Source organism: Embiotoca jacksoni, unplaced genomic scaffold (assembly GCF_022577435.1).
Source record: "Embiotoca jacksoni isolate LCO1_2020_lvr unplaced genomic scaffold, fEmbJac1.0.p SCAF_17, whole genome shotgun sequence".
Classification (NCBI taxonomy): domain Eukaryota; kingdom Metazoa; phylum Chordata; class Actinopteri; family Embiotocidae; genus Embiotoca; species Embiotoca jacksoni.
Window position 1 is genome coordinate 5,308,034 of NW_027185307.1, and position 16,034 is coordinate 5,324,067.

The 16,034-nt window shown below is 44.7% G+C and overlaps 1 protein-coding gene across 1 annotated transcript in view; it reads right to left on the reverse strand.

Moving 5' to 3' along the window:
* The window catches only part of LOC138199320 (partitioning defective 3 homolog), a 362,202-nt gene that overhangs the window by 182,548 nt on the left and 163,620 nt on the right, over window positions 1–16,034 (reverse strand). The window contains exons 6-8 of the mRNA XM_069151329.1: window positions 6,531–6,637; window positions 5,335–5,418; window positions 842–967 (exon numbers count right to left, since the gene is read on the reverse strand). Coding sequence (XP_069007430.1) covers window positions 842–967; window positions 5,335–5,418; window positions 6,531–6,637 — 317 coding nt within the window. The remainder of the gene's footprint in view (window positions 1–841; window positions 968–5,334; window positions 5,419–6,530; window positions 6,638–16,034) is intronic.

Genomic DNA, 16,034 nt, shown 5'->3' on the forward strand with positions numbered 1-16,034 from the left:
GCAGTGACTTCTTCTCGTGGAGGAGTGCGTGATAAGGGAGAGAGCCAAGGAGACCACCTTGTTCACTGTCACCACAATCCAGCCTGGAGGAGAGGCAATCTATTTCCCAGCCTGATGCGCACACACACACACACACACACACACACACACATTACATCCACGCTGCATGTTTGAGTAGGTGTGAGTCCCCACATTCAGGCTTGTGTGTGTGTGTGTGTGTGTGTGTGTGTGTGTGTGTGTGTGTGTGTGTGTGTGTGTGTGTGTGTGTGTGTGTGTGTGTGTGTGTGTGTGTGTGTGTGTGAGGGGTGGCTTTGGGTAATTGGGGAGGAAATGCTTGTAACTTCATTCGACTTTAGGAAATGAACGGTGAAGATGAATCGATAGAGATGAATGGAGAGAGGAGTGTGGGCAGCTTTGGATCAGGAGGCAGAGAGGTGGTGACGGACTGCGGATCACCGAGACCTTTTACAACTCAGTAATATCTTTTTTAGTGTGCAGCTGTGTGGGTGTCGCCTCTCACTGCCGTTTGGATTCTGCTTATACACGGCAACACTTTTTACTCTCACTGCACTTAATGTCCAAGACAGTGCTCTCAGTGTGAATTGTATCATTCAGTAGACAGCGCTTGCGGATAAAACTGTGCTTGTCTTAGTTTTGGAAGCAGTGAAGGGAAATTCAAATCAGCATGGCATGCAGTGCATCTGACAAGAAAAGGAGAAACGTTACTGGAAGTAGAAGATTCAGAGCTCAGTGCAGGAAAAACCACTGACGACATGCACAGTAATATTGCATAGAAAGGAATGAGTTACAACCTCAGCAGAGGGCCTAAGGTAAAGCTTACTGTTCGAAGCGCAGGTTGCGAATGTCTCCTTGATTAATCTTGATGATGCAGTCGTTCTCCTGGAAGAGGCGCTCCTGCTCGGCTTTACCCCCGCGCTCCAAACGCTTTACTAGCAAGCCCTGAGTCCTGCAAATGACAACACACCCAGTTACAGATGAAACAGAAGGTCAGACAGAATTTGTAGAAGCCCTCTTTCCCTGTATCTTTACATTTTAAAAAGTAATGAGAGTGTATAGACAAGGAAGACATTGTCATACACATAAAACAGACATAGTCAAGTAAGAATTAATGGAAGGGGGAAAGTGAGTCTGAAAGATATGCGTCACCTAAAGCAAGATATTAACACATTTTTCAGACCATGTTCCACTATGGAGCAAACCCCATTTCCCAAGTACGACTTCCTACTGCAGATACCAACAATGTTTTTCATTAGATAAAATGTGCTGGTTAAACCAAGCAATAACCTCAGAAAAGCTGAATAACAACAACGTAAAGTTACAGTTTTAAAATCCAAGGAAACCTTTTCATCTCAACTGTGGAATCCTCCAGCTAAAATCATCAACTAAGTGGTTTAAGTACGACTGCATCAATACAGCATTTTGCTGTGTCACATGTAACATGATGTCACCCTACCTGGCTGAGCACAGCCTAATTTGATTTCTTAAATATATAAATGATTAGTAACTACTTTTCACATCATTTTAACGTTATGTTTATATGTAATAACTGTTGTGTGTAATAAATTGAAATTAAATGTCCTTGGGCCAGTTGGAGTGCAGTTGTTAGGGTTGTGCACCACAGTTTGGGATCCACTGATCTAAAGTATGAAATAAAATGTTCAGTTATTCAAAGCTGACATCAGCTTTTATTTCATGGCCTACAGATTCATAACTTGCTGCAAGTACAGTATGTGAGCTCCTCAATACATTTTTGGGAAAGTAAGTTTACCAAGTTAGTTGAGCCCTATTGTAATGTGCCCGACTGTCAACAGAAGTTAACTTTCCAGACTTTAAGCTCAGATAAAGACCTGCGTTTTCCTGCGGTCTGAAAAGCACTGCATTACAAACTAGATTTTAAGCCTCCGTCCGTCCTTCTGTCCTCCGATCTGCCTTCCCTTCAGCGGGCAGGTCTGACAGAATGACGGGGCAGGTTGCCTGAAATAATCCAGACCAACAGCGAAGAGATCATCTCATGGCTTCCGGGGGGTGTGTGGGGGGGGGGACGCTAGAGTTGCCTTCGCTGGAGCTTAAAGACGAGAGCCGGCTGCGCTGTAATAAATACCCGAAGAGTTCCACGGCTCTGCCATCTCAGCAATCCCTTCAAAAAAGGCAACCTTTACCTTCAAACCCAGCCCCCACCTCCTACCCCCCTCTAAATAAATACATCAGTGAGCTCCGTGGAGCTTTAGTTAGGCCCTGAGGATAACCGCATGCAAAGAGATCTGATCACACAGCACAGCTCCAAACTCCAGCTGCAGTCTGAGGTGCCAGATGCCTGAGGTAACAGGTAGACTGACTGAGTCCAAATGTTACGTGTCCTTGCATGAACTGACAGAAAGTTAAGGGGCTTCTTTTGGAAGAAATAATAAAAAAAAATAAAAATAAAAAAAAAATAATAATAATATTAGAGCGAAAACCGTTGGGAAACTAAGATGGAGAGGAAATTACACTGTAAGCAACACCTTATCAGTGGCAAGGACATGAGCTGCGTGCTTTTCATATCTCTCGGCTGCTTCCTGTCTTTTCACCGGACACATAAACAGCCCATTTAAACTGTGACCCTGTTTACCGCGGACGTCAAGGGCAGAACTGTAGAGCTCTTTAGCATTTCAGCCAAACAGGGCCACTCTCAGAACATTGGCCTAATTGGCTGTATAATGTGGACGTCCACGCTCACGCCGCAGACTCGGCTTGGCTCCTCGTGGGGGTTAACAGTTTAGCATTAAGTTGAAATTAAAGATCACAAAAGGTCTTTTCCCTCTTTCTCGATGTGCCGCCGTCGCCAGGTCAGCTTAAGTGCGTTGAGCGGAGAGTAATTGCGAGCGGTGTGCAGGCAGACATGATTGTGCTTTATCTCCATAAGTGTTGGCAGCTTGAAAACAAAGTATTGCACGCAGAGATTACAGCATGGACACATTCAAATGACTTCTGATCTGGAAGCAGACAAGAGGTAGTAGATAAAGGAGTTGTTGGTTGATCTCTGATCAGTATTCAGAGCAGTGACGGGGAGGATTGGGGATAAAGCAGCATCTTTCAGAGATTTGAAGAAGATGATGATTTGGTAAAAGCAGTATTATTGTGTTGACTAATGCACAGCCACCCTTTCAATTTCCCTCCCATCTCACTGACGGGGCTTTTTGTAGATACTTGTCAGTTACTAAAGCAAACATCTAAATGGAATCCTCACAGGTTGCAAGTCAGTGAATTCATTAGGTGCCAGATATGAGCACAAAGAGTTTGTAGTTCGCAGATTCTCTGCCGACTCAGGAGGAAAATCTGAGGCTTGCTAAGTCCCACTTTCCCTGGAAAACAAGGATCAGCATCCTGCTAAGCTGCATGGCTTTACTCCATCTTGTGGCTGGGTGGCAGAGCTGAGAAATTATTTGAAGGAGGCCACCTGCTCTCATCGACTGCCTTTAATCAAATTATAATCCATTCAGGATCCATTTATGCATGGAAATTATGTCCACAGTTTGTTTACAATAGAAACTGGTCATTGAATGAGAAGGTCATTAAGCATAGGCTGCATCTGGAAGGAGTGTGTGTGTGTGTGTGTGTGTGTGTGTGTGTGTGTGTGTGTGTGTGTGTCTGTGTGTGTGTGTGTGTGTGTGTGTGTGTGTGTGTGTGTGTGTGTGTGTGTGTGTGTGTGTGCAGATGTACAGTACATTTATGTGTGCAGACAGCTCTCAAGGTAGATCAGCAGTGTTGTTGCAGCAACTGTGCATGTGAAAAGAGACAGCTTGAGCCTGAGTGGGAACGTACCTCTCCAGGTAGGTCCCACACTGCATGGGTGTGAGTTGATTCTCAGGTAAGACTCTGTGCTTTTGCGTGTGTGTGTGTGTGTGTGTGTGTGTGTGTGTGTGTGTGTGTGTGTGTGTGTGTGTATGAGAAAGCGACTGGCTGCGGGAGTGACAGTCTCTAAGCTCTCTCCTGCAGCTGTCATCTCCTCCTGCTCGGATCTAACTCGATGTCAGTGCAGCTGAGCAGAATGCGGGCAGCCGATGCCGGAGTGCCCGAAGTTCCTTGTTGGCTGTCTGGTTTTTGCTGGCTGTCTGACCCCTCTGGCCCTGGTCTAGACGCTAATGACAGCCCACTGAGCCTAATGCCTCCTGTCCTACTGCACGGCACACAGGAAGGAGCTGGCCCAGGCCATTAGCATCATCCCACTGACCAGACATTGAGTCTTATCATGGCTGAAGTTAATTGAAGGCTCTGATAGCTATTAGTACCGACCTCAGCTGATGGAGAAGAAATTTACTGTCCGTGCAGCGTCACTGCTACATCTTACAGGATGCTGTGATTTCAAGGATATATATGGGAACCTGAGGATGAGAGCGTGTCTAATAAACTGTTGGGATTTGAACTTTAGTTAAGTGATATTGCTCATTTTGCTGTCCCAACTCATCATGAATCATTGTTTTCCCTCTCTGACTCAGGGAAAATCAAAGTTTCACAGCTTCTGAGGGAGTTAACGCGAGGTCAGAGCTAAATATAGTTTCCTGACACTTGCTTATAAACAGCAATGGGATTAGTGTCTGAGATCCTCAATGACGGCCGCCCTCTATCCCTCAAATGTCATCCCATTTCATCTTTTCACCTCATCCCCCACATCCCCACCCCATCCTTCCCCAGCGCTGAGTCGTCACATTTCCCTTGATGCTGTGCCAATCCGTTGGCGTGCAGCGGCGATCTGTGTTATACATGAGCTTTTAGTTTGATTACATCTGGCCACTTCCTCTGTCCTTTATTTTTGCTGGAATAACCATAAACTGAGACGCTTTCCTCCTCTTGTCCCCTGTCATCGACACTCCTTATTGGTTAAAAAAAAGGAAAAAGGAAGCAGTCTGACTCTTTTTCAAGACAGAGGAGACACCACTGGAACTCAAAAGATTCATTAGAACTTAAAAATGATTACAAGCCTTACAGACAACTGTGCAGTCAAGAGCAGAACGACTTTCATCTGTTCTCCTTGCTACTGGGGACTTCCACGCTGTGGGATATGAGCGGTGCCGAGTATGGGCGTCGTGTTTCAACAGAGACTCACAATAATAAAAAGATGAGTGCAAGGATCCCAGTCAATGAAAGAGTAAGCCGTGAGCAACACATACAAGGAGATGAATGACAAAGAAAACCGAGAGAGTGAGAACAAAATATCAAAAGGAAGCAACATCCACAGGACTTCAAAGCAAAAGATACAGGACACATATTGGATTGTAATACTTAAGTAGCAGTTGGTCAATAAGCTACATTAAATCTCTTCTTTTTTGTTGTTACCTGACATCCTCTGAACTGAAAGGCACTACGTGGATCCCCAGGGGCCCTCCTTCATTGGACACCTCGACCGGCTTGAGCATGCCTCTGCAGGACAATGATGGATGAGTCCAGGAGGAAGAGAGTAAGAGGGAGGTGTGTGTGTGTTTGGGGGGAGAGGGGGGAGGGAGGTCACAAATGGATACAAAATAACAGGAGTGACAAGAAAATGTAGAAATGCAGAATATAAAAGACGACAGTCAAACACGATGATAGGTCAATATCCTCGGGATGGGGGTGTTGCCTGTACAAAGTCATCCATTACAAAGTGTAGCTGCTGGACCTCAGGGTCAATTAGGGATCCAAATGGAGACTCCAATTAAGTGATTAAGATCAGACTGTTGTGCTAAAAGAAAACAAATTAATTGAAAACGTGTAAGCGAAAGGAGGGAGAAGGAGGGGCAGGTTCATTTGTATAGATAAAGACATGAAGACAAATGAACAGGAGCACATGTCAATGTAGATGTGTATGATGACGATCGTGGAGGAAGGCCTTGGTCTGAAAGTTTGTGTTGTTATTGTCATATGTTTGTGTTTGGGGATGAATGCTCGAGAAATGATTAATATCTCTAGTATTACGTAGAAAACATTTTAGGGTCGGTTAAGCAATGTGACAAGAAGTTCTCCCTGGATGTCCTGTGGTATTCAGCCATGGAGATAGTTTAGTGATGTTTATAACTTCAATGCTACCTGCATGATACCACAAGGGTCAAGTATCAAAATATACATGTTTTTGCAATTTGTTTTTCTTGTTTTAATAGTCATGAGTACTTTCACACAGAGTGCAAATATTATGTTGCAAAAAGGGAGTGAGGTCGGTTTTTCTGAGCTTTTTCACCGTGCGTGAAAGCATCATTCCCACTGTGAGGAAGCGGAAGGGACGTTACATTACAACTCCCAACGACAATGTTAATTTATTTTCCTGAGTTAAAGGGAGCAGGACAAGATCTTAATCACTGGATGATGGGGAATGCATCATTTTTTTCAGTAGAATGAGGTGACGTGAATCTATTTAAAATATGTTTCTGAAAAACTGTCCCAAATCCGCATCACTGTGAGCATGAATAGTTTTAAGTATTTTGAATTTCATCACTTATTCGTCACACCCCCTGTGTGTAAAGGCCTTTCTGTATGGGTAATTATGTAGCTGGGTCACTCACTCTAGTTGTAACACAGGTGAATGTTCCAATGAGGAGTCGGCCCTTCCTACTGGCTCTATCCGTTCAATTCTCCTTTCTTGTTTCCTTCGCTCCTCTTCCTCCTCCTCCTAAAGAGAAAAAACAAACAAACAAAAAACAGAATAAATCATTAAAAAAAAAAAAAATGATTCCAGCAACGTAAAAAACTCACTTTCTGTTATAATTCCGGTTTGGCGGTGCTTGCACCTCACCCTCTCCTCTGGCTTTTAATCCAATTACCTGCAGGAAAAGTAACAGCGTCTATTCTTAAATCAAAGAGCCTCGAGTGTGGGACAGACTGACGCATCTGCAGAAACATCCTTCTTCAGCCAAATATTTTCAGCGACCGTGGTGACAAAGTGTCCGTGATCGATCGCTCCTGCTCAATCAATTAGGTCTGACCTGGTGCGTGGTGCCGCCGCCGGGTCTTTGAGGTGATGGGATTGAGGTCTGGAGTGAAGGAAAGTGTTTTCATCTGTTTCCCTCACTCTCTTCATCTCATCCAATCATCCTCCTGCAGGGCCATTAGGCAGCGGTGCCGGCCGGCAGCCGCTTTCACAGGCAGGCCAGACGTCTGAGGACTTAACTCGGCTCTGGGAAGAGACAGCAGCTTCGTGCTCGCCTTAATGGGGAATAAAATCTTCATTTGAGCTCTCTTTATGGGGATGGTACAGATTGAGCAGGGCACTTACATACAGTGATGACATACTGCATGTGGAATAAGGGGAGACATATGTAATAACACAAGGTAACCAAACTGTAGCTCCAGAGAAGTTGAGAGGGCTCGTCAACAAGTGACACCACAACATCACTGCTCCATCTTTTTATTTCACTTTATGTGGGTTAGTAGCTGCTGATCCGTGTGTGTGTGTGTGTGTGTGTGTGTGTGTGTGTGTGTGTGTGTGTGTGTGTGTGTGTGTGTGTGTGTGTGTGTGTGTGTGTGATGTTGTCAGCATTCAGACATCATCTCCTTGGGAGGGTCTGCTGAAACGCTTTGTTTGCCACCACCAGTTCCCCGCCCTCACCCCTCACCTTCCTCTTTCTCTCTCTTTTACTGAAATGTCAAGCACATCCAAATATGTCTCGTGCCTTTTTCTGGGTGCTTTATGGAAATGGATTCAACTCCTTTCAGGGGCCAGAATATCTTCGTGAATCCGTCTCCTATTTATTTGTTGGAGTCGGGGTAAAGGAGGGATGGAGGGCATGAAAATTTCATCAGCGGTCTACGTTAAATGACCTCGTCTCACCCTACCTGCCTGTTTCCACACTATAACCGTCTGGTATGAAAATGAGTCAGTCAAGCAGTCACTCCCATCTCTAATTATGTGTCAGCTGAGGTCCTGGATGTCTCTGGTGGGGGAGAAATGGAGGGGGGGGGGGGGATTCTGTTCTGCACAAAGGTTTTTATGAAAGCCTCCCAGGTGGGTGGCTACAGTTTTTTTTTTTTTTCTCATCTACCTTTATATACTCTGCACAAAAGAGCCGGACACCTGTGGTCATCCATAAATAAAGATAGAAAAAAAAACAGAGTGGGGAAAGAAGGTGAAATTGGATGTGAAGAATAAATATATAGTTTTAGACAAGACTGACAAAAACTGGTGAATAAAAGGCAAAGGAATGCTTTAATTTTGAAAATAACAATTTTCATACTTAGAGAGTGAATGGAAGAGGCAACAATGCTCAACAATTTGTCTTATTAGACAACAGAGAGACCAGAGGTGTAATTAACTTGAATGACATCACCTCTTAGCAAAAGTCTCCCATTAGTTTCATCCTGTAGGTTGCAAATGTGGCGTGACACCATCTTTTCTTTTAGCGTCAATGTAAAAGACGCTGTATCTGTGATTATTGTCATCAGGCGGGGGGATTCTTCACTTCCACCGGGTCAAAATTGCAGCACAATCAGGTGCACTGTGAATGTGACAGGTAAAATTACCATAAAACGCCAAAAGTACATATCAGAGCAGGAACTGGGGCACGGTGTCTATTCAGGTGTGAAAAAAAAACTGAGATAAACTGTGAAAATGACACTAAAGAAAAGAGAAAACCGGTGATACAAAAGTAGACTCACAAGAGGGAGTCGGTAATGTCTGAGTTACCCCCCCCCCCCCCCCCCCCCCCCGAATCAGATAGGAACTTTCATTTCAAGGACATCTGCGGAACAGCTGAACTACGTAAGATACTGAAGCAGAATCATTTGACTGCTTTGGCAGGATTTGTAATGTTTTTCTGAAAAAAAACCAAAGCTCATTTAAACTAAAACACAGTCATATTGTTCAGCTCAAACAAATAACACACTCATCTTAAACCACAGCAGTTGTTAGTGTTTGTTAGTATTAAGAGAAAATGTCTACGCCGTATTTGAATGCACCACATGCTTTGACTGTCAGTCATTTTCTACCATAAACAGACACATGATTGAGTCTTGACACTGGATTCATGAGGCAGTGCTGAAGTGGGGCTGAAGTGGCCCTTGTGGTTCGTTAACCAACAACAACAAAAAAAACAGCAAGGCCGCAGCCTCTTCATTATCTCTCTGGACTCTGTTTTCACCAGTCTAACAAACACCACTTCTAAGACTGAACATGACAAACAAGGGCTTGTTAAGATTGACATTTTTATGCAGTGGTGCCCTTAAAGACGGACACTGACACCCCAACAGAGTGGGTGTTGAGTTTGTATCGAAGGGGCCGGAGACTCGTGACCAAAAGCCATCACCCACTAGATTCCCTCCTTATTTTCTGTCCTTGTGTCAGTAATGAAACTGAGCCCTGAGTGACAGCAGAACAGAGACACGAGGTTAAATATACATCCACATCTTCCAGCTCCTTCACTCTCTGTCTTTGTCTCTCCATCACTCTCAATCCGTCTTTTGCTCCCTTCTCTGGAAAACATCCATTTCTTCCTCCCCCGAGTGCTTTTACCACCCTGTTGATCCCTTGGTAACCAGCAGAGTGGGGATGCAACAAGGCTTTTCAACTCTCTATCTCCCTCCTTTCTTCCATCCCTCCCTCTCTTCCCCTTCCTCCCTCTCCCTCTCTCTCCCTCCCTCACTCACTCTCCCTCCCTCACTCTCCTTCCCTCTCCCTCCTTCCCTCTCCCTACCTCCCTCCCTACTTCCCTCCTTCCCTCCCTCTCCCTCTCTCTCACTCTCCCTCCCTCACTCTCCTTCCCTCCCTCCCTCCCTCTCCCGAGCAGAGCCCTAAAGTGTGGCCAAAAATCCACCAGCCTGTTTGACAAGGAAGGCTCCAGGTAGAGGTTTGGCCATGGGACAGCTGCAGCATTAGATTATTGGGAATCATATAAAAGGTAGAGAGAGGAAAGAGACGGGGATGGTGGAGGGGAATGAGAGCTGCAAAGTGCAGAACTGTGTTACCTTCAAATGGACAGGCAGGTTAGAGGCTGCTGAGAGGACCAGAGGGGGAAGGGGAGAGGTGAGGGTGGGAGGGGGGTAACAGCTGTTTGGTCGGGAGGGGGAACTCTACACACACGCAAACATACACACACATTACTGCTTGAGGGTTGGGGCAAAGGTGGCATGTTGAGGAACTGTCATCCTCCATCAGCCACTGTCTTCAAGCAGACATACTGTAAGTGTGTATGTGCCATTAGCCATCGGCAAGTACAACATGTAGGTGTTAGGGGAACTGGTGGGTGTGTGTGTGTGTGTGTGTGTGTGTGTGTGTGTGTGTGTGTGTGTGTGTGTGTGTGTGTGTGTGTGTGTGTGTGTGTGTGGGAGGGAGACTGGACTCCCTCCTGAGCCCATCTTTGGAGTCAAGGGGGCTTAACAAGGACAAGTTCAGAGGTCGCAGTGAGCAGTGTGTTTGTGGCCACCACCCCTCCTTTAGGGCCGAGGTCCACATCTGTGTGACAGCTTCATGTGTGGATCAGGCCTGGCAGGTGATGTCTCACCTAAACCCTCACAATGGGCTGTCTATGTCCGGGAGAACAAAGGACGCCAAACAACAGGATACAGAAATGTCTCCAAATGAACAACGTGGTGAAACAAGCAGTTCAGCGGGAGCATTTAGCAAAAAGCCTTCCACCTGATTAGGCTCGCTAAAAACTACAAAGCATTAATCGTGCAAGGTGACACCCGCCCCTTATGGAAACATTAAACCAGCCAAAGGTAACACATGATGGCAACATGTGAAAAGAATTCGCTCTCAGTACAAGGAAGAGAAGAACAAATTCAAGCAGCAGAGGCGGAGGCTTTTCCTCTCCCTTTACAAAAGGTTAAGGAGCCGTAATTGTACCCTCATTACCTTCAGTAAATGCAGTTTGACTTAACACTGTACAACAGACAAGACCGAACAGTGCCGCTGTATTGCACAATGGCATTGACATACAAAGACAAGCTGCTGGTAATAACTCCTAATAGTCCTATTAAAGTTCCTTTGACCTCGAGAAGCAATTACCAATACTTTTCCACCTTAACCGCAGCCAGACTCTCGCTGTCTTCAATCAGCAGTTAAAAGGAGCTTCATGGTGTTGGACACAGAGAACTATATTTGAACAACAACTTGTGTACTTTAAAATAGAGCGGCAGCCTTTACCAGATGTAGAGGGAGGCCTGGTCATAGCTGTGTCCAAAGAGACCACATATGGATTATTCTGATGTTACAGAAGGTTTTTTTTCTTTTCTCGTCTGCATCCTCTCAAAGGAAACTGCCATTAGGGCCAAATTAGGTCTAAAATGTTCCTCTGTGATTAGATTGGACGTGACTGCTGCACCCAACGACCCCGCCCAACCCTTCATTCCCCCACCAGTCCATCGGACTCCACCGCCATTAAAACAACCAATGCATCACGCTCACTGAGGCTGAGAGACACTTATTTACATTTATGTTGGGACATAGAGGTACGTTATAAAAGGGTGGGCGAAGAGTTAAACTGGTTAGCGCATGATGAAAGGGTCATAATGACCTCCTTCATCCTACCCACAAGTTCCCTCGATAGCACTTAATGGTTGTCAGCAAAGAGGCAGAAAACGGTTTCAGTGTACTTTCTTATCGTGTTTATGTTATTATGATCTTCAGAATGATGATGTAAGCTAATAGTGATGTCAATACATGGCAATGAGGATTTATATGATCTATAGGACTGCATCAGTCCTCTTTTCAGTGAATGTTTCATTTGTTTGGCAAACTGCAGATCTGGAAGAAAATCAAAGCAGCGTGAACCCGGTGTCGGCCATCTCCTGCTTTTTATGTGTCTGTGGGAGAAAAATATAGAGGGAGGTTATGGTTCAACAGTCCTGTGTTTGTGTGCCAAAGGGGGGCACAGAGGGGGGAGAGGGGTGGTTGTCTGATGAGGACATGTGTTGTCTTTCATATTTCACACCCCACACCCATGGGCTCCAGCCTTGTTCAAAGCAAAGCACTGGCATTCCAGATTAGATGTACTATTCCTTTTGATAATGAGGACGGGGAGGACATATAGGTTGTTGTGCGAGGGGAGATCCTAGCAGAGCACTTCTCTCTCAGTACGCTGGTCTACTTGTGGTTCCTAGAGTTTCCAGAAGTAGAATGGGAGGCGGAGCTTCAGTTTTCAGGCTCCTGTCCTGTGGAACCAGCTCCCAGTTTGTGTTCGAGGGGCAGGAACCCTCTCTAGCTTTAAGATTAGACTCAAAACGTTCCTTTGTGATAAAGCCTATAGTTAGGGCTGGCTCAGGTAGACCTGAGCCAACCCTTAGTTATGCTGTTATAGGCCGAGGCTGCTGGGGGACCTCGTTACATGCTGAGCTTCTTTTCTTTCCTCCTACTCTTTAACTGACTCATACCTCACCATCTTTTACTATCCCATAGTTTCTTCTTATTATCTGTTGTCTCCATTCAGTTCCCTCGCTCACGTAGTTTCTCTTCTTTCTTTTGCAGATGTCCCGTCATGGAGCTGCATGTCTCTGCCCTGCGCTTGTCGTCTCCACCAACAGTTCTTCTCTTTTATCTCTATGCTGTCCTTTTCTCTCTCTGCTCTCCTCTCACCCCAACCGGTCGAGGCAGATGGCTCCGCCCACCCCTGAGCCTGGTTCTGTCTGAGGTTTCTTCCTGTTAAGAGGGAGTTTTTCTTGCCTCTGTTGGAGGTTTTTCTCCCTTAAAGAGGAGTTTTTTCCCTCCTAGCTTATGTGGGAATTGTTGAATTGTTGGGTTTCTCTGTATAATGTTGTAAAGTCTTGCTGTAAGGACTTTAATGTGTTAAGTGCCATGAAATAACCTGTGTTGTGATTTGGCGCTATATAAATAAAGTTGAATTGAATTGAATTGAAAGCAGTGGGGGGCGGGGTTGAGTATCAAGAACCTGTTCTGAATTGGAACCATGTTCACTTTTTTAGAGACAAAGATGTACATATTAAGAGATCAGTCATTGATTCCGGGTTTCTGTTCATATCGTCTGTACGCGTGCAACCAAAGCACATGTATTCTGTTCAGCAGACTGCAACGATGAACATTTAATCACTGTGAAAAATAACTTTATGCTATTGAGGAAATCTGTCTGGAATTATGTTCTGCAGCAGAGTTTATGAAAGCAGTGTTTTGGGGACTATGGGACCTGGGAGTAAGCTAATGCTAGGAAAAAGGAAACATTCAATTAGAGGATGGCAAAACATGATTTATATTTACTTGGAACGATTCCAGTATTAGTCACAGCTTTCCTTCTTCTTCTTCTTCTGTTGCTAAATAGTGCTTGGCAAACAGTTTGTAGGTACATTACTGCCACCTTCTGGCAGGAGTAACACATTATTACCATACACACTTAAAAAAAAAAAAAAATCAAATAAAACATTTAATTTTGTATAATTTAATAAGTATTTGGACATTCACAAATCATGACCCATGTGACAGTGGTCACTGCTTATAATTATTTTCCTAAACTAAGTGATAGGACCACAGATGTCCAAGCTCCACTCTCAGTAACTTGTTTTCATGCCAGTGATATGCAAAGTATATTATAGTCCCAGCTGGCCATATATTTCCCCCATAACTACACTTCTTTTAATCAACAAAAAGCTGCAGCCTTTCAATCTGTCTCTCTTTGTTTTGCTTCGGAAATACGTGGCTTCTGGCTCATGAGTTTGGGCTCCGACGCGGATATACTTGAAGAAAATTACAAGGACAGATAGGTTCCTAATGCTGTTAAGCAAATTAGATCAGAGATGTGAGTCTGCATTTGTTCACATCAGAGGGGAGCGGCGAGATGTGAAGGGGTCGGGGCGAGAGAGAGACAGTCCTGTTTGTAAGCTGACATTTGGAAAAACAAAGGCCTGTCTCTCTCTTTAGTCCTCTCATTCTCTGTCTTTGTCTCTTGACTTCGATCTTTGTCTCGTCTCCTCTGTCACTGTGAACCCTGCTGTGTGGAATACATCATTTACCCGGTGCCTGTTTCATATCAGGCCTGAGCTGATCTATCAATGACACAGCTGCCTTTGCCTTTTGCCTACTGTATCGTTAAATTGCACTTTAATTAAATTAGGGCTGCTAATTATGAAGGCCTAAATCAATCACCAGGTCAATAAGCAGGGCCCAAAGCGGACGGAGAGGCCCAAGACTTTTTCCAAACCTCATCAATAACAGTTGCAACTGGGGCAGAGCGCTCCTGTGCCGGAGAGCCGGAGGTTCAAACCGGGTAAGAATTATTGCAAATTGAGTTATCGTCACCGGTGATTGTCCAGAGCGCTTCTTCCTCTTTAAGCTCTGTGAATAATGTTTTTTTTCAAGTACAGTGAAAGTGTTTCAAAGGGCTTGAATGACATTTTGCACCAGAATATCGCTTCAAAGAGGTGTTTAAAGCAGGTTTAGAGTTTCTGATGCGTTAAAAAAAAATAGTTCAAAAAGGATATGATGACTTTCCCGACACCTGGCTTAAGTGAAAGGAGGTGATTGTGAACAGATAATCCTGGAGGGTTGAGTGCGCAGCCCCGCTGAGCGGACGGTCCCAGCTGAATCCCGGGTCTTTATCGTTGCATTAAAAAGGAGCTCCGTGGTGCTTTTCACAGATTAATCATCATTTTGAGCTTATTAAGTGGGAGGACAGTCTGCTTTCCACCGCTCACAACGTTTAATCCATATTTCAAACTGTGAAGGTCAGTGAGTGAATGTTACCCCCCCTTGAAATAATAATGGCTGTTTGAATTTCAACGAGCGCACCCGCGGATCAGATTTGGATTGTAATTAAATACAATGTCTTATTTTTTGGGGAATCATTTTTGGTTGCCGCTCCTGCAATTATGCGAGTCGGAATCACACTGACTTGTTGAGTTGTGCAGCGGCTGCCAACAAACTACGCTTCCTGCACTGCCAAATTGCCATCTGAACTACTTAATAAAACAGTTACTGCGATGCAAATATTGTATCAGCAAGCAATATTGGCAGCACTGGGTGGGAGATGATGTGGAGAGAATCTCATTCATTTTCTTTGGGATTTGTATAACACACCGTGACCTCAAACCCTAAATATACTAAATATGATGAAGAAAAAAAAAATGAAGAGGCAGGGAGGGTGAATGATGTCGAACTATGAATAATTTAGTGGAAAGTAAAGCTTTGGTACACATCGCAGTGAGTTATTACAAGGGGTGAACGGTCTATTCTACGGATCAGCCATTGTTTGCTGCTGTGTTTGAGCAGGTGGGGTGGGTGCTGAGTGGGGCCTCATCTGTAGCGTCATGGGAGCAGCGTGGGGTGAGGTGGGGGGTGCTTTCCATTTAGTTTTAATTGGAAGCTGAAATTCTTGGATAAGCGGGAGACAGAAAGTCCTCGCTCTCAGCTGGGGCTAAATGAAGAGGGCCGGTTGGAGATGAGGGGCCAGTGGAGGGATAGTAATGAAGAGAGGTCCCCAAAGACTCTGGCGGAGCCATAGTAATCTAGCTGGTCCAGGAGAGTAGGGCGGGGTGAGAGGGAAGTGGAATGGAATAGAGAGGAAATGACCTGTAGGAGGCGCTGTTTGAGTATACAAACTGGAACACCCTTGCAATTACTTTCCAAAAAAAATAAAAAAATATTTTGTTTGCATCCGTTGTGATTTTAAATGCAAGATGAGATGAGATATCAATCGATCATATGAGTGCACTAGTTAGAGCTGATGATAATTTACTTGCTAAACACAACAAGTGATTGCAATCACTGATGGGATATGAGCACGGGGAAATCACCAGTGTTGCAACAAACAGGACACATCAGAGCACGGATAGTCAATTTTCTGCATGTAAGCATCGTACATGTTGAGACACACACACCGAGCACTGTGACGACACCCTTTTGGTACACTTTACATACCCAGGTGTCTGTTCACGTTTCAGCCAATCACATGACAACATCAGCAGGAGACTCGAGCTGAGACACAGACAGAATGAACCTCAACGAGCAAAACAATACGGTTCTTCACTCCACCGTTTTCTAAATGGAAAACGCTGTCAGCATGGTTCTGCTTGAAATCATGAATGCATTTGGGAATTTCAGACAATGCGGTGATGGAGCTCAGCAGGGGTGC